This window comes from Pezoporus wallicus, unplaced genomic scaffold (assembly GCF_028554395.1).
Source record: "Pezoporus wallicus isolate ANWC-B61680 ecotype Strahan unplaced genomic scaffold, APGP_CSIRO_Pwel_v1 contig_1583, whole genome shotgun sequence".
Classification (NCBI taxonomy): Eukaryota; Metazoa; Chordata; class Aves; order Psittaciformes; family Psittacidae; genus Pezoporus; species Pezoporus wallicus.
In genome coordinates this window covers 707,127-725,253 of record NW_026637266.1, presented here as the reverse complement: position 1 = coordinate 725,253, position 18,127 = coordinate 707,127, and the positions used below count along the sequence as shown (strand labels likewise).

At 37.8% G+C, this 18,127-nt stretch overlaps 1 protein-coding gene across 1 annotated transcript in view; it reads left to right on the top strand.

Moving 5' to 3' along the window:
* Positions 1-245: 245 nt before the first annotated feature.
* SEC24B (SEC24 homolog B, COPII coat complex component) overlaps positions 246-18,127 on the top strand; it is a 42,319-nt gene continuing 24,437 nt past the window's right edge. The window contains exons 1-4 of the mRNA XM_057404556.1: positions 246-378; positions 4,680-5,384; positions 11,790-11,975; positions 16,377-16,481. Of these exons, the coding sequence (XP_057260539.1) occupies positions 261-378; positions 4,680-5,384; positions 11,790-11,975; positions 16,377-16,481 (1,114 nt within the window). The 5' untranslated portion in view covers positions 246-260. The remainder of the gene's footprint in view (positions 379-4,679; positions 5,385-11,789; positions 11,976-16,376; positions 16,482-18,127) is intronic.

The following is an 18,127-nucleotide window of genomic DNA, read 5'->3' as shown; positions in this document are numbered from 1 at the left end:
GGCAGGGAGGTGTCGCGGAGGTGCCACCAGGGGGCGCTGTGGGAGGCGGCGTTAACGGGCTCAAGGCCGCGGTGGCGGGAGCGGCGCTTGGGCCCGGCTGCGTGCTTTGCCTTCCGCGCTCCCGAGGAGCGGCCGTGGCCTCCCGCCCGTTGGGCCCAATCTATTGGCGACCCTTGATGTCCGGCTGCGGCTGGGGTGAAGAAGAAGAAGGAGGAGGAGGAACAGGCGCGGGCTGGAGTGAGAAAAAGCTGCGAGAAGCCATGTCTGCGCCCGCCGGGCTGCCGCCGCGGCCCGCCGGTGCCGCTGTTTACCCCAGTAGGCCCGGCGGTTCCCGGGAGGCCGCGGCTCTCCAGAGCGGCGAGCCTCGCTATCAGAACGGTGAGGGGCCAGAGGCCTGCGCAGGGCCTAGCGTTGGCGGCCGGGGCGGCGGGGAGAGGCCGCCCGCGGAGTCCCTGAGGCGAGCTGCACGGCTCCGCTCCCTCCTCGGGAGCCCTGCAGGTGCCGGGGCCGGGGAAGCTGGTCTCTTTTCCCTCCTCCTGCAGTGGTGGGAGGTGTGGGGGTCTGTGCGGGGAGGCAAGGGCGCGGGTCCGCCGGAGGGCCCGGTGGGCCACGGTGGAGCCGGCATGTAAGGAAGCCCTTCTCTGCAAGGCAGCAGAAGCCGCTTAGGAACCGCGCGTCCCGCCCCGGCTCTCGTCGCTACGTGCGGAGTTAAGGTGTTAGAAGGCGCAGCCTCGCTGAAGCAGCGAGGGAGAGGGTGTTCTTTACTGCCCTCCCTGGAGGCTGGATCTGGTCCGTGTTGGGGCGCCTGCTTTGTGGTGTTTCGGGAATGCTCTGGAGGCCCAGGCACATCCAGGCCTCGGTTCCGGCAGCCGTGCGTGAGTATGGGCAGGAAACCACGTACCGTAGGTGAGAGCGCTTACTTGCTTCATAACTGTGTGTGAACTTAAACATAGTAGACGGTAGGCATTCACGCAACAGGATCTTGGGATTTGAGTTGAATAAACAAGATTGGGCAGTGAAATATGGGTCACTGAAAAACAAAGGTAAAAGAGTTCAAAATCCCAAAATACTGACTTCCTTTTCAGAGGGAGAGGTGCTGATACTACTTGTACTATGAATTAATTAGCGTTCACTGCCTAATTTTTAAATTGGTGTGCTATAAAATCAGTTTTTTATTAACCTCGTTAACTTTTCAGGTTGCCTGTATGAGCTTTGTCCCCACCTAATGATAGTATGGTATCTAAATTATGCCTCTTGCTTGCCTAGAGGTTTAGCTTTTACTGTTTAACCCTTTATTTTGTAGTCAGGCTGTTTTGAACACAGGCAGTTTTTCTGCGCAAGTCAGTATGCAGGATAATGACATGGAAGAATTTTTACTGCTGAATTTTTCTCATGTCAAAGGGGTAGTTAGGTGATAAGCAGTTACATGCCTATAAAGTAGGTTTTGAATCAGTTTGCATATAGCGCAAAAGTCGTTGAAGTGACCGAAAAGGAATGTAATTAAATGGTAGATTAGTATTCTAATGCTAAGCTTTGTCAAAATTATTCAGAAAATGCCAACCTGCATGGCTTTTACTGAAAAACATAGCATTATCAGTGCACAGCTACTACAGCATCAGTACCCTGAAAGTATGTTTCACAGAAACAAGTAGAAACTAACATCATGCTTTCTTCTTGTGTTTTTAACTGACTGAAACTGATTTTTAAAGAACCATCATTACTATTTGTTATTTTAATCAACTCCTTGCTGCTGATAATATTCTTAAAAACAACTTTCTTAAAACTTTATAGTAGACCATTTATTTTCTTTGAAACACTTTAATACGGAGAAATTTATACACTGTTCAGAAATAGGTTTGGATTTTTATTTTATAACTTGCTAAATAGTCAACTTGGGCTTCTGTATGCCTTAAGATACCTTACAGTGGTGTGTATTTGATGATTTGTAGACAAGAACTCTGAATTTGTCGTTTTGTGTCCTTTAGCAATAGCATTCCAGAATTTTTAGATTAGTGTGTCTGTCGTCTTCTGGTACTAATCTTCTGAAGTTATAACACAGAATTTAAGGCTTACTTTGGTTTTTGTTTGTTTGGTTGGTTTGGTTTCTTTAGAAGAAGAACAGGAGAGAGAATAGAGAGAATTAATAACTGAGAAGACAATACTGGAAATTTCTGTGCTGTCCAATAGAAACTAAATTTTACAAGAAAGGTTATAATTGATTTTGAAATTTAATTTTACATCAGTTTTCTGTAGTTTAGATGTTAGATATATGAGTACAGCTATTTCTTCATTAACTGAAAGAAAACACCAGTGCATCCTTTTAGATAGTTGGAGTGCTCTGTGCTGTAATTTCATAAAATCTGGATTTTTCAGGTAGAACTTTGAAGTTACTCAGATCTGATGGAAGGATTTTTTTTGCAGAAAGCAAGCAACCTGTTGCACATAGACTGATATTTAAAGGGATGTTCAGCTTTGTTTATAAAAGTTTTGGCTGGTCCAGTGACAAATTCATTTGAGACTGTTGGAGCTTTTAGTTTTAGTATAACTTGGGGATATTTTTTTTTTTAATTCTTGTTTGTATTTTTTTTCCTTCTCTCTTAAAGTGCTTTTGGTTTGATTCAATAATGAAAGCAAGTGTTTAAAAAAAAAAAAGCCCTTTTTTGGCTTGTTGTTCAGAAGTCTGGGGCTTTAAAATACAGTTCTTCTGAATAAATTCTTGCAAGTTCAAGAAGCTTTTATTGCTGTAGTCTTACAAGTGGCTTTGTATCTAAATGGCAAATTACCTCTTTCCTAGTTTCAGCATAATGAAATGTTGCTTGTTAAATCAGTACTAAAGGTGATGTTTTTTCCAGTGGCGATGGAGGACTTTGCTAACAATTTAATGCATTTAAATGTAAGGCTGAGAGGATAATGGTGTTGAATCCCCATTGTTCTGTCTAGTGTTGTCTACAGTTGGTTTGTAAGGTTACCATTTGTATCTCTACTAGAATTTTGGGACCATCATTTTCATTATGTATTTAGCCTTGTTTTCCATCCTTCCTCAGGCTTTGTATCTTTTGGGCAATTTCATTAAATTTCATAACGGGGATAAAGGTCTGAAAATGACAAAATCCCTGAATATATTGCAAAAATAGGAAGCTGGGTCGTTGAAGGAGCTAGACATTCATTCCATATTGTGAGAGCTCAGCAGTGCTTGATTTGCAGGCTCGTTTGCCAGCAATTAACAAGGCACAGTGGTGCTGCCCCCTGTCCATTCCCTAAAGGATACCTGCAGGATCTGTTGTGAGTCTTCTCTGGGGTGTGTAAGGGGATGTTAAAAGTTGCAGGAAACTAACAGGTATTCTTGGCTAGCAAGTTTGTGTTGTAGGGTACGCAGACTATATATAGGTGGGGTTCATGGCAGATGGTTAAGTTATTCAGGTGAGAAACTGAAAACCAAACATGACACTAGCAAGCAAAGCTTTATGTACCACACAAAGTAGTACAGCCATAGCACTGTGCTTTTTTTTTTTTTTTTTTTGTGATGTCTCACCCCCACCCTCCTTAAAAACTGATAAGGCTTTTGGGGTTCACGTGTTAATGCCCGTGTAGATATACATTATAACATTATAAAATATTAATTTGTCTGTAGCGGAGCTTCACTGCTTCCATTATAGAGATAGTGTTTTAGCAGTACATCTGTGTGTAGCTAAGGTTTTCATATCCTCTTGTGGAGTTGTTTTTTGAGAAACTTGTCAGGTGTTTTGGGAGGAAGGCAAAGTACCTAAGACAACAGGACAGACTGTGCAATTAACAACATTTCACAATGACAGAAAAGATTTATGCAGATTTCCGGTGTTGAAAACTGACCAATTATCTCGTCATCATTAGTAGCTTCAACTACTAATTGCAGTACAAAAATTAATTTCTTTATAATTTTTAAATGGACAAAACCTCACTTCAGATAATGGGAATAATCTGTCATCTGTAATTGTAAAACTTGCTTTTAAAGGACCAGAAGTTTAAAATAAAAGAAGCACTTTTTCAAATGTCAGGTGTGTCTCTTTTAATGAGGTCTTCATGGGATTTATACTCTTCTGTGCTCATGTGAAGTTCAAACCTTATAGATGTTTCTACTTAAAAATGGAAATAAAGGTGACTTAGACATACAGGGTTCAGGAAAACAAGTTGAGGAAAACCCTTCAGATTTACCATTGATCTGTTGGCACTGAAAAGAAAACCAGTTTGGACATAGTTAACATTGCGTCTCTAGCAAACGAGTACTGCTTTGACCCTTACTGGACTACTATGTAATTAATCTCTAATGTTGCAGAGCCAGTTGCAGTGACAGGAAAATCACATCTCTTATACCTGATGTAAGTATCGGGCAGTAAAGAGAAATGAAGTGCCTTATCAGATACTCTGTAGTTTCATAAAATTGTTGGGTTTCATAAAATCATAGTATGAAAGAGCAGAAGACAAAAAGAAGTGCCCTGCAGCACTGTATCTTGGTCACCATATTGAGGATATGTAAAGAAGTGTGCATTATACTTGGTTTGTTCTCCTTCTGCTGATGGAAATTGGCCTCAAAACTAGTGGTGGAAACCAAGAAGAAACTTATTATTAGAGTAAGTACAGAGTCCGTTGTCACTACTAGCAGATGCACCTTTAATACATGTGACATTTTCTCTTTGTTTCAGGTCCTGTGCAGGGTCACGCGCAGTTCCCCTCTGGCTATGACTCGCATCCTCCAAACTATAGTGCGCCTTCAGGACACTATTCCCAAGTGCCCAATAAAGCTGCTGCTTCACATTTGGATAATCAGTATAGAGCAAATTACTACCCTACTTACTATTCAGCACCAGCACAAAATGTTATGACTCCTTCTGCGGGTACCAGTGCGTTGAATACACAGGAATCGCAGCAGCTGTACAACAATATTCCTCCCCATACCGTGGGGTCAGCTGAAGGACCTATTCAAGGAGCAATATCATGTGCATCCTACTTGCATACAAGTGCTCAGCAGTCATATGCAGCATTTGATAATCACTACGGCACTTCTGTCAGCTCTTCAGTTACATCTCAGGGATTTCCCCTCAATTCTGATCGCTACACCATGCCCCTGGCTCCTGGTGCCACGTATCCTAATGTTTCCTATCCTGTGGCTGCTGGCAGTGTGTACGGGCAGGCATTTACCTCTCAGACCCTACCTGCTCCTGGACAGTTCAAAGAGACAAATACGTTTTCTAGCCAGAGTACATCAGTACCTCGTTCCCTTCAGCAGCATGTTCCCATGGGATATAATACAACATTATCAACTACTTCATCTGCTCAGTCCATTCAAGACAACCTCTGCAGGAATCTCGCTGGATCAGTTTCTAAAGTAAACAACCAAATAAATACAGGTATGCTGTTATTTGAAGGGTAGTGAACTTCCAGACCTATCTGGGAAACATCAGAAATCATTATTTTGTTGGTTTGTACTTGTTCACTACATGAAATTCAGTGTCATAATTTTGAATTCTGTCCTTATTAATTCTTGAAGCTTTTTTTATTTTTACCACAGTCCTCACAATAGCAGCTAATTGTATCACTGACATCTTTCTACAGAGATATACAGGAAAAGATGCTATTTAGGGGATAGCTGTAGTTTATTGGCTTTTTTTTTTTTTTCATGTGAGTGGCCTTGGAAGGGAATGTCTTTCATGCACTTTTGAAGGAATGTGTAATTTCCGAAACACGTATATTAATCACTAAGATACTTCTTTTCTGGCTAGAGAATTTTTCGAAGTCGTGATCTAAGTTGTTTCTTCAAATTTTACCTAAGGGAGCGTGCATATGCTCTTCAGAAAGTTCAGAAAAAGTGGAAGCCTGCATGGATTTGGAAGCAGTTGTTTGATATAATACTTTTATGAGCATTTGAATGAGTAATTTGGTAGCTTTAGTTTATTTTTTTTTTTTTAAACAACAGCTTGACATTTTTAATATGGATGTAGCTATGAAGGGCAAGTTGAGGACAAGTATGCTCAGATCTTGGTAGCAGCTGCAGCTTCTGCTTTATGGGAAAACTGATACAAGTTCATAGGGTAGGCAGTACTTGGTAGGAAGAATGGAAGAGATCAGAAGTGTGGGAGTGCTTGAAGCGTCTTGCTCTCTCTGAGAGATCAATAGCATGTGCAGGAAAATTCTGATTTTCTTTCTCAACTGGTCATTTTCTGACCACGCAGTTGAAAGTTGTTCTAAAATAGTGGTTTTCTTTTTCTGCTTTTTCTCTTTTTCTGAGACTGATTAGAGAACTGTAGAAGGTTTCCTTTTTTATGCCTGATATTTCAGATTATAGCTTAATATTGGAATTGTTTTAGCAGTCGTTGTAGCTGAGGTTTTCTAAGACCAAGGACTTCTGAGAGAACATGGTTTTGATTTTTTGATGATGATAAAGGTTTGACTGGAAAAACTAGCTAAGCTTAAATCAAGCTTATCCAATATATGCCAATGGTGCATTTAGTTTCAATACTGCTTTTTTCTACCCCAAGGCTAGGATGTAGAGAGTCCTCATTCAGGTCAGTTTGAGTACTTTGAATATTAGTAGATTTGAATTCTGTCTCTGAGGTGCTCTGTGCAATATTCTGTAATATTTCAAAAACATGAATCAAAATACTGTTTAAAAAATTAAAATAGGGAGCTTCTTGAAAAGCTTCTGAAGTTGATTGCATTTCACAGTTGAGCTTAAAAATGAATTCTTTCAAGGACTAAAGATTTAAAACTCTGGCCAAAAAAATTGTTCCTGAGTGCAGAATCTACAGCTGGACTAGAGAGAATGCAGATATCTTTCCAGAATAGAAAGATTTGCAGTAGTTGTATGAAAATGAAAACAGAAAGTTATAATTTGAACGTCTGTTAATTTTATTTCCCTTGGAGCTATCTTGAAATCAGTGATCTGTTTATAACAGTATTTTTTATAAAGAACAGCTGTTTTAAAGGTAAAAAGTGAAGCTGACCAGACTATGAAGAGCAATGTAAGCAATGGGTGGTCTTATTTCTTAATTCAGTGAGTGCCCTTCTTAATGAAGTGACTGAGTTAATATATGGCCTTAAGAAAACATAGTAATAGTATGCTTGAATTTCAAAGTGCTGATGATCAAACTGGCTGTGGTAGTGGTGCATAATAGGTACACACTTTGCAGTTACAAAAATAAACACTGATCTGATCCACTGTTTCTGTTACACTTGAGTAACATTGCAGTACCCGGTTTGTTTGCCAGACTGCAGGCATAATTACTTAAACCGCATTTAACTTGTTTTGAGCTTGCAAAGCTGCTGAGGTAAGCATGCCCTGTGCTTTGGACTGGATTGTGGAACTGGTTTATCTGGAGAATAACTGTTTTTCTCTTCCCTCTGAATCCTGGTATAACCTCAGCACACAAATGATTCTGTATTTACTGACTGGGAAGGAGCAAATAAAGATAGCAGCCAGTAGTAGGCTGAAGGAAGAGCCAGGCTGTTTTATTATTAAATTCTAAAGGCACCATTTTTGAAGTCTGGGGCTAAATAGACTCCATTCTGTAATATCTGACTTTTTTTGAAGTCTTTGGCTAGAATATGTTAAAAATACAATTGCTGCAACACCTGGTTTATAATAATTACTAACAAAATAATATGAATATATAATAAATACAATTTTTAAAATAGTAATAGTCTTGTCCTGGCATAATTTATTTACTTATTGCAACACTGATATGCTTTTTAAATTTCCAGTGCAGTTGTCTTGTTCTCAGATGGAGTAATTTCCTGTATAGTATTCTAATTGTTTGCAGCCTTTCAGAAAAGGAATTGGATCTTGAAAATTGTTTGTCTGCTCTTGTATGTCCTTGAAAAGTGTCTGAGTCCAACACACAAGGAATTTAAAGAAATAAGGAGTGCTTTGTAAAAAGTAGTTTTTCTGAATATTTAATCCTCCCTACTGTTCTCTAGGAAGAAAATGATGGAAAACTGTTTCAGTCTTTTCTGTATATAGTTTTTGGCAAAAGTGGGGAAAAAAGAAAATTTACTGTAATTCCTAAGAGTGCTTTCTGTGAGTGTTCCATGTAAAGAAATTTTGATACAGTGTACTACTATTAGTCAGTGTCAATAAGACAGTTTCATGCTATTGCTGCTGTGCTGTGAAAGAAGACCCCTTACAACCCTCAAATTATAAATAAGCAAATACTGTAGTTCAGGATGCTGTCTTAATGTATTTTTCAACAGCAGTTTTGCGCAGTCAGTGAACACTGAAAGCTCTCTGTGATGAAAATGAAGTGTTCTTTCTATAGAAGAATGCCATGTTTTTAATAAAATCTATGTTTAATCAGGACTTAAGAAATCTAGACTGGCATGAACTTTTCAGAAGTTTGATGATTTCTGAATTGTTTTCTAGTTGAATCAGAGAAGTTCTAAGCCTTGGACTTACAATTGGATTTTTAAAGAAAATTATTTGTGTAGGGGCTTAGAAAGCCCCTAAAATGCTGAAACTGTTCAGATCAAAGCCCTGAGCTGCTGTATGTCATGTACTAAGGGCACAGAACTGCAACAAAAATCTTTTTCAGAAAGTTCAGTAGCCACTATCTAGAATCACTGAGGTATTTTCAGTGAAGCTTGCTGAGATTTCTAAAGAAGAAATTTATTTGAAGAGGGATCTTTTTCTGGAAGTTGACTTTTTTGGTAAATAGCAGCCAGTGAGGATAATTTTCTTTGCTTTAGGGAGTATAAATAAAGTAGAAAAGAAATATATTTCTGCTTGCTGGTTTAAACTAGTTTCATCTAGCAAAAACACCCTCTTCTATTTCAGCAGAACAGTGTTGGTATAGGTATGTCCAGAAATGGTGTTGTGCTGTGTAAATAACGCACTTTGTATTATTTAGGCTTTTTGTCTTTCTAGCTCAGTAGCTTTCCTTAGTGGGTTTGGGGTTGGGGTTTTTTTCAGCTTATTTCAACTGAAGTTGGTGCACTCTGATTTTTCTTGGTGCTTTCCAGTCAGTGTGGATGTCGGCCAGGATGCCTAAATTTTAGTGGACTCATCCCTGAGAAGGGGCGAGATAAGAGATTCCCTCTGTGGGGATAGGTCAGGGTTTCTTTGCTTCCTAGTCCACTGTCCTGTAATCATAGGCCGTCTGCTTGAGCAGGAGACACTTTAATTTCTTGATCTCATTCACGTACTTCCCCCCTTGTGTCAGATCAGGATTTAAAGTCCTTGCTTCCCCAGTTTCTTAGGAATGTAGGTTATAACCCTGTAAATCTGCTAATATAGGTGTAGTTGGAAAAAGAGGAAGGACTGTAGCTGAGATACAGAAAGTTTGTCTTTCAACACAGTCCTATATCTTCCTAACTGCAGGGAGGTGTTAAATCTTAAGGCAGGAATTGCATGTTATGTTGGAGGGGGGTGGAAGACCAGGAGGGCTATAGCAGCTCAAAAGGAATAGTTCTTACATCTCTTCTGAAAAGTTGAGAAGGTACTGTGGTACTGTGCTTTTTGAACTACAATACCTGTAGGTCTCAAGTTGGAAATTAAGTAAAAACTTTTAAGTTACAGTGCGTAGAGAAAAAGGTGACTTAAACTGCTAGTTTGCACAGCTATGCAGATTCTTACTGTAACATACCTTTTAGCTGTAGAGCTTTATTAGTACATGGCTTTTGTAACCAAGTGGTATACTTGGTCATTTTTAGTACAAGAGATGTTCGTGGTTGAATGGCACAAGGGAAGACTTCAGTGCCCATTATAGGTGAGTGGAGTGGAAGATGAGAAACAGAAAATACTGTGTCTGTGAGATTGGGTTTTATGTTTATTGCAGCCTGACAAAGCCCTTGGCTTCTCATGGGATTGGTTAGTGGCAATGTTATATGGCCTGATTGGGCTGCATAAGCTGATGGGAAACTTGGACTGAACATCAGTTTAGAGTATAGCTTTGTCATGAGCTAAAATATGCAATCCTAAATTAATCAGTACTTACATGACAGAGTCCAAGCTGCTTACTTGCCAGAGGAAAAGGAAAAAATTGATACCATAATTACCATAACCATACATTTGTCTCATGTGATGATAGCTACTAACAATGTGTTCTTTTTTAAGATTAACTTTGTTGAAGTGTTTCCTTTGGTCTTGGTTATTTATGGCTTTCAAGAGCTTTCCAGAGCCACCAAATAAAGTTTAATGTATAATTTTGCAGGTTGGATTTTTTTTACAAAGAAAAAATGAAAAAGTTACATTTTTGAAGGATATCTTGGATAACTTCTGAGAATAGGTACTAGTACTTGGCTTGAAGTACATTTTCAGTTAATCTGGGTGTAAATTGGTTTTGGTTTTGAATATGTGACACTGGCGTTACAGCATTTGGCATGCTTTACAGCAGTGCTTGATGTTGCCAACATCACTGTATTGACTTGAAGTACGGAAAATACCATAACCCCATAAATAACTCTCTCTGCTACAGAACCTGGGTAAGCACAGTAATGTTGCAAAGAGCTTCCCTTGTCTTCTTGCATATCTTGCTTTGAGGGAGCTGTGTTGCTACCCTGACAAGAATATTTCTGCTGACAGATGCTGATGCTTTCATGGGGAGTCCTCAAGACGTAATGTGTAGAAGCAGAGGTTATAGCAAGTACATTTCAATAGAAAATGCTGTGTCCATGACCTTCGAAGAAATACATCTTTTAATTTGGATTTTGATAACACTTGTGTGAAAGCTGTCTGTATACTCAACATTATGTTTGAAAACTGCATAATAAATGAAAGTTCCATTAGGGTGCTGAAAATGTATGCTGTTATTTTTGGCAGTGAATTTGAAAAGCAGAGGAATAATTTTAAGCTGCCTCTTCTTTTTGCTCCTTCTAAAAGACTCAACTTCCCCTAAAGTCCTTCCAGATATCAACCCCGTTACTTAAGGAAAAGTCAGGGAATATATGAACTGTACTGCTATATGTGCAAAGGAAGCAATGTTAGTATTACAGGTGCATCATCCAGTGAATTCTGTAACTTAGATGAGTACAAATGGTGAATTTTGTTCTTGCTTAATTTCTGTTTACGAAGTAGTATTGGTCAGATTTCCTTATTATTATTTTTAACAGCTTGTCTGTCAGGATTTTGGAAAGAATCAATATGATGAATTTTTTCAGTTCATAAACAAGGAGTGACCCTATTAAAAGCTAACTTAATTGAAGTTATGTTGTCCTTATCTGATAGGAATTTCAACTGAATTTTGCCAGATCTCTCAAAGCACTAATCTTGACTTTTTTTTTTTAAGGAGAATATATCTGGTCCAGATGTTTGAAACACATCAGAAGTTCTGTGGAATACTCGGGGTTGGTTGAAACAGACTGCTTGGAATATAGTCTCATAACTGAGTATCAAAATCACAAAGTACCAGGCCTGTGAGGAAGGCAGAATGTTGGTCTGCTGCACAGCTGACTTTCAGGTTTCCTGTCTCTGGGAGGAATATTGAAAGGGAGTTATCCTGCATGGACTGCATTCCTCTTACCCAGGAAGAGGAACCTGTGAGGACATGGAGTTATGAGGATCAGTCAAAAATGGATCAGTTTAGCTTTTGCTTAATCTTGATCTTGCTGTATCATGATTTCCTTTTTTGCAGTTAGCTGTCAGAGCAGTTTGTTCATTTTAATGGAGTTTTAACGTTATATTTAATAAAAAAAAACAACTCTTTTGTATAAACTTTTTTGAAGTACTGTATTATTTTTGTAGTTACTGTGAAATCAAATGTGATTGCTTTTATTGTGTAACTGTACAAATCCAAAGCATTCCTGCTTTCTGCTGTTGTCTTCAGGTGGTGGTGATTCTTCACAGCCTGTGCATTCTGTGAGCCAGAGCATTCTGTACACCAAGCCTGGGGCTGGAACATCTGCTTCCTCTCCTGTGATCTCACCAGTAAGGACACCTGCTCCAAGCCTTTCTTCCAAGCCGCAGTCTTCACCCTCTGTTGCACAGTCACCAGAGCTGGGCCTTCAGGAAGGTACTAAAAGGGAATGGGAAGTTACAGTACAGATTTCTGCCCTGTTCCACATGCACACCTTGGAACCTTTATTGCTGCTTTTCTGTGCTTGTATGACTGGACTACACCTTTTGCATCTCTTCATGCTCCCTCAGTGTTCTTGTTGTATGCGACCTTGGTTCTAGTTTCTCTTAGCTTTTCTGTTTGATTTCATTTGGTCACGTCTCCTTTAGCATTTTTGTCTTGTTGGTCTTACATGTCTCTTCCTCAAAACCTCTTCTTTTAGTTCCCTCATTCTTCTAAAAAGCTGCTCGCTATTTTAAGTTCTTGGAGGAAAGTTTTAAAAGTAACGAAAGAATCAGTTGAGTCTTCATCCATGTGAATTCTGCCCTTATGGTTTGACTTGTCTGTTGACTGTTGCACATTTCTGTATTTAGTATTCTATATCTAATGTACTGTGCTGGTTTGTTTGGTTGTTTTTTAGGGGGTAAGGAGGCTGTGTTTTCTCTTGGTTATTTCAGAATTTTAAATTCTTATTTGGTGTATGAGGAAGTAAGCATTAATTTTTCCACAAACAGTTGGATACATTTAGTATTCAAAAATAATTCTCAGAAGTGTGGTGTGTGACTGTCACAGTATGGGTTTTTATTCTTAAATTTCAAAATCCTCTGACATAAACATTTAAATTTCCTCTTTTCCTCAATTTCCTTCTTTTCCTGGTGGATTGGAGAATGTGAAAAAACAGCTTGTCTGTGAATCAGCATATCTTACAGGCAAAAAGATAATTCTTCATTGCTTTAAAGTCCTATGTACAGTGTGACATTTTGAGGAAAATGATAAATCAATTTTTGAAACTGTGCTTGGCTCTTGCAGAGTTTCATGGTTGACTTTGATATGAGGTAGAATTTATACTGTAGATGTGCTTCTTAGGAAAAACTGTTGCTTCATCTTCCAAAGAAATCACATACTTTTTCTCATTAGAAACAATTTTAGCTGTTCAACTGTGCTTGCCTTGATGTGCAATACATATGTTCTTGCAGTGATTCCTATATAATGTGTGAATACTTAGTACATTAAATAAAAATCACTGTGGTCACTACCAAATGCACTGAATTCAAATACTTCCATATAAGTGAATAATAATGCACTGTGTGTATGAGCACACTTTAAAACCAGCTCTATACCTGTGTGAGGAATATAAAGATGTCAGGAGTTTTTGAGTTTAAGAATGAAGTAGGATTCGTTTTTGTAAGGACTACTGTTTGTAATATTAAAGATCTTAATACCATGCTAACTTCATTGAATATATGTGTGTTGTGGGTAGAGAGCCAGTTAAAGATCTTCCGAATATAGTTTATTTTTGCATGTGTTTATTTAATTTTCAGTCTGGCTCCATTATGGAATTTAAGCCACATAAAATGTATGTTTTGTAAGTCCTTCATGGTATGAAGCATAACTAAATAGTTAGTTTGTTTCATAGGTAAATGAGTTCTTAGCTCAGTTTACCCCTTTGTGTCCTTCCGCCTATATTTCTAGGGTCTGTAAAACACAGTAGGTTATTACATTACAGGTACATTGGTATCTAAGTTTCCAGTGCAAGAAATCTGTGACAATTTAAATACGTGGTTACATTTTAAGCCAGACCTTGAAGTAATTCACTCAAATAATGATTTCAAAGTAAGCTTTTGTGCTTCTAAGGGTGGGAGATTTTCACATTATAGTAACTCTATATAAGAAACTAAGCAGAACTGAGTTGTCACAACAGAAGTCATGGTTAGGCACGTGGTGGCACTTGAAACTGCTGTCTTCGGTCACCCATTTCTGGCCTTCAGTTGCTTTCTCCCCCGTGATCGGCTACTGGTGGCAGTAGAACAGAATGGGATGCATTTCCAGCTGAGAATGACTTTTAAACTAGGTTATTTTTCAGTCAGATCAGTTCTCATGTTTTTTGTGCCTGGACAGTAGTGCTAGCACAGCGCAAGGAGTATCCTAAAGCCAGAAATTTGTAGTACTGCTGGCAATGAATATAAATAATCTATGCAAACTCATAAGGATGTTACAAGTCACACCAGTCAGAGGATTCATAGTAATATAGTCCATGATTCCTAAATTTCTATGTCACCAGCATATTTTTTTAATCTCCTTCTGTATTCTTTCTGAACACATGCATCTGTCATGTGACTGGAAAAGTGGGAGATTTAGTAGAAGTTGGGTTGGTTGTTTTGGTTTTTTTTTCTCTTCCAAAAAGCATTCCAAAGACTCCAAAGTAATATTAGTAAAATAACTAACTCAGTCTCGTCTCATCTGCCCGTGCTTGGAATTTTTGCGTTGGTATGCCCTTTGCAGCTAGATTTTTCTTTCTTCTCCTATTTTTGTACATGGTATTTGTTAGAGGTCTGTCTTTGCACTCTCTCACTGTGCCCATCAAGTGTGTTTCTTCTTATCATCCTGACTTTTTTTCCGTTTTAATTGCATGTTAATTATTTAAGTTGTTTTGTTTTCCTCCACAATAATGCAGTTGTTCTGTCTTTTCCCTCCGTAGCTCTCCCAGGCCTGAGAAAAGACATAGCCTCCTTGGCTGTAGTCTGGTTTTGCGCAGAGAGTATTGGGTTTGGGGTTTTTTTTTTTAAATCTCTTATGAAGTGCATCCAATAGCCTTCATAAAAGATGGGACTATGACTCACTTGAGTTAGTCCTATGAATCACTTGAGTTAGTGTTTTAGCAGTATGAAGAAACTGAAGCTTTGTACCTCCTAGGTCACACTTGGCTTTATTTTTTTTTGTGTCTTTATCATTGTGACTACTTGTGGAGAAACTCGATTGGAATCGAATGAGTATTAATGCAGTAGAGTAAATGTAATCATGTCAGTCTCACTAACTTCTGTATGAAAGTTCAGCTTCTCAAGAATACAGTGATATGGTTTTGCTCCTTTTTTTTTCACACTATTTGAATAGGTATTCTTCACCTACATTCTGTTGTTTTTCCAGAAGTGAAATTGAAGTGGTCCTCTTGGGTCTATTTGCTAAACCTTTTTAAAAATCCATTAAACTAACAGCATTTTTATCCTATATTTTAAGTAAAATACAAGTTGATAGAGTTGATAATAAGTTGTGGATGGGAGATTATTACTGTGATGGTTTTAGATTATGCATAACATATGACACTTCCGTAGTGCTTTGTAACGTTAAAGTACACTCATGGTGCCACAGTGCACAGGGGAAAAAAAAATCCCAAGTTCTCAAAAGTCTGAACAATTTTAAAGAACTTTGAAGAATTAGGATATTTTCTTGTTATAGCAATCCATTGGATTGCTAAGAGAAGCAGTAGTCATTTGCATATATTTAAATATGACTACAGACCATTTAAAATCCTTGCTAACCCTACCTGGTGAAAAGAAAAACTTAAGATTTCTTGGAGGTGCTGAAATTGCATCAATAATGAGTAATGTAGAAAATCAGTTCTAAGCCATTGCTGCATGCTTTACTGTTTTAAAATACTGTATGTGTTGCTTTTGTGTATTGTTCGCATGTTCAGGTAGATATTAAAAAAACAAACAAAACCAAATAAAATCACAAAATGAAACAAACCCCCACACATAAATTAAAAAAAATAAAATTAAAAAAATATATAAACCAGACTAAGAAAAAACAAACCCAGCCAAGCAACCAAAAAACCCCAAATGACTACCAAAAAACCTTATAGATTATTATTTGGAGGTAACAGTGTTAAAAATTGTTGCATTGTCACCAGGTCTTTAAAGTGAATAATACGTTTAGGTGCTTAAATATGGGTCTATGAGCCTGAATTTAGGAATTAACTTAAAAATAAGACTAACCAAGTTTTCGTATTTACCCATCTTAAATTTCACTGGCTCTGTTGCAGAGGTACGTCTGTACTCTCGCATATTGCAGCAGCAGTATATTTCATTAATTTTTGACACTGTTCAGAATTCCAGCATGAATTATTCTTGTCTTAAAAGGGACAGATGTGCCAAGCAAAAGTTCAATATTAATGTTTTCATAGCACAATAAAAATTTGTCTAGGAGGGAGTTAATTTTGTTCTAGGTATTAACTTCTGAAAGTATTCCAGTGGACAAACTGATACTAAATACATATATAAAAAGTCTCTGTGTGTTAACTTCCTGATATACATGCACACACACACACACATATATATGAAGTTTCCTCTGGTACTAATACTTTGCTAAACTAGCCCACTAAAAACTGCTTTTGTTGTACTGGTAATATAGTTCATATATGAGCTATAGCTCTATAGTCTAGGGTTGTAGATCTAACTTTTCGCATGTTGGGATTTTCTCTAGAATGGCTAATTTCTCTTGCTTTTAATGCAGTGATTTGTGACTTCATTTCTCATCTTTCCTGTCTGTCTGATTCTTATGTTTGTGCTTTCCACTTCACAGGCATGCAGTATGGTGGATATGTTAATAATCAAGCTAGCTCTGCACCAGCTCCCTTGTCATCAAGTTCAGATGATGAGGAAGAGGATGAGGAGGATGAGGAAGCAGGTTGGCTTTAGCTTTACACCAGTATCTTGTTCTCTTCCTACTCAAGTCATGTTCCATATTTCCATCCCCTGAAACGTTTTTCCTTTAAGATAAAACGTCACTCTGATGCGTCATATATCAAGTTAACTAGAAGTTTCTCAGCTGTTTTTAGTGTAGTAACAAAAAGGAATTCAATAGTAGTCAGCAAGTGGTTGTCTTTTCTCATATTAGTATCAGATGGTTTATATAGCTAACAAAGTAATAGTCACAACTTGCAAGTCTCCCTTATTTTTAGTGTTTTGATTTGCAGTAGGTTTTAAACTCTTAAAGTAACTAGCTCCAGAACTTAGACTGGTAATTGCTTATGTTAAGCAACTAGATACTAGTTTGTATTTACCTGTTTCTCATCTTACGCATAGGGAACTCTTAAAATTAAGGTAGTAAAGTAAATATAGAAAGATAATAAGCGTGATTTTTAAGACAGTAAATTAATTTGTGCTGCTTTTTTTTTTTCTTGAGATATGTCTCAAGCATGTAGGTTCAGTATTAACGTCTTTGTTCTGTAGGGAACTTAAGAACTTTTGCTTACTTTTTAAATTTTTTTTTATTTTTTTAAGAAGCAGTTTGTCCTGATTGATTGAAATGTTACGTTCATGGTTGCAAGGATTCTGCCTGTATTTTGTCAGAACGGTCTGGCTTTGAGTTTGATGTTTCTCACCACCTTAGTTGCTTGAATGCTAACATTTTCTTCCAACTTAAAGAAAACCATTTACAATCTATATATGCATGGTAACACTGTAAAAAGCTTCTTGAGATTAAACATTAGACATCTACCTGTGTTGACAGATGGAAGTGTCTGCAATTGCATGTACCTTGTGCTGATATGCTATTCCAATTTGTGTGTGCAGTTTGGGGATAGCAAACTTTTGTAACTTTTACTTTAAGCTTATAATTCATATTGTAGCTGAGCACAAAAAAAAAAACAGTGCCATATAATTCTGAGTTGTATTTAAATATAAAACTAGGGTACTTTGAAAATAGCTTAGTGCACAAGATATCATGAAGAATGGAGCAAAACAGGGATGACACCCAAGTCAAAAATAGTGTGGTGGATTCATGTTATCCGTTTGGATAATATGGATTCAACTGTTACGTTGAATAATTAGAACATTAGAAGTAAATAGTTGCTGTTGTTGTTTTTCCTAGGAGGAAGGCATTTTCAGCCAAAGACACTTATTGTTCTAGCTAGAGAAAGACAATGTTTGGAGGGTGCAGTAGTATCAATATAAGTGATATTATTACCCCCATCCTAGGGGAGCAAAGGTATTAGGATAGTTTGCATATCCTATGTAATTCTGGCTCTTTCAGGTAATTGATTCAGTGTCTTCCTTTGTGTGGTAACACAATTGATCTTTCAACAGGCTTCAGTATTGGTATTAAATTATGGATAGGAACTCTAGAATAACTCCACTTTTTAAATCTAAGGATACTTTGTAATTACTTTTTTTCTAAAGTAATGAGTAATTAGACTATAACAGCTAGAAAGCAATCCTACTTTGGGATATAAAATTTGCTTTGGCTGTTGTGGTACAGCTGCTGTTTGAATTCTGCTTTCTAAAGAGTAGTCTAAAAAAGACAGGAGAGCATTCTGGCTTTTGGTGGTTTTT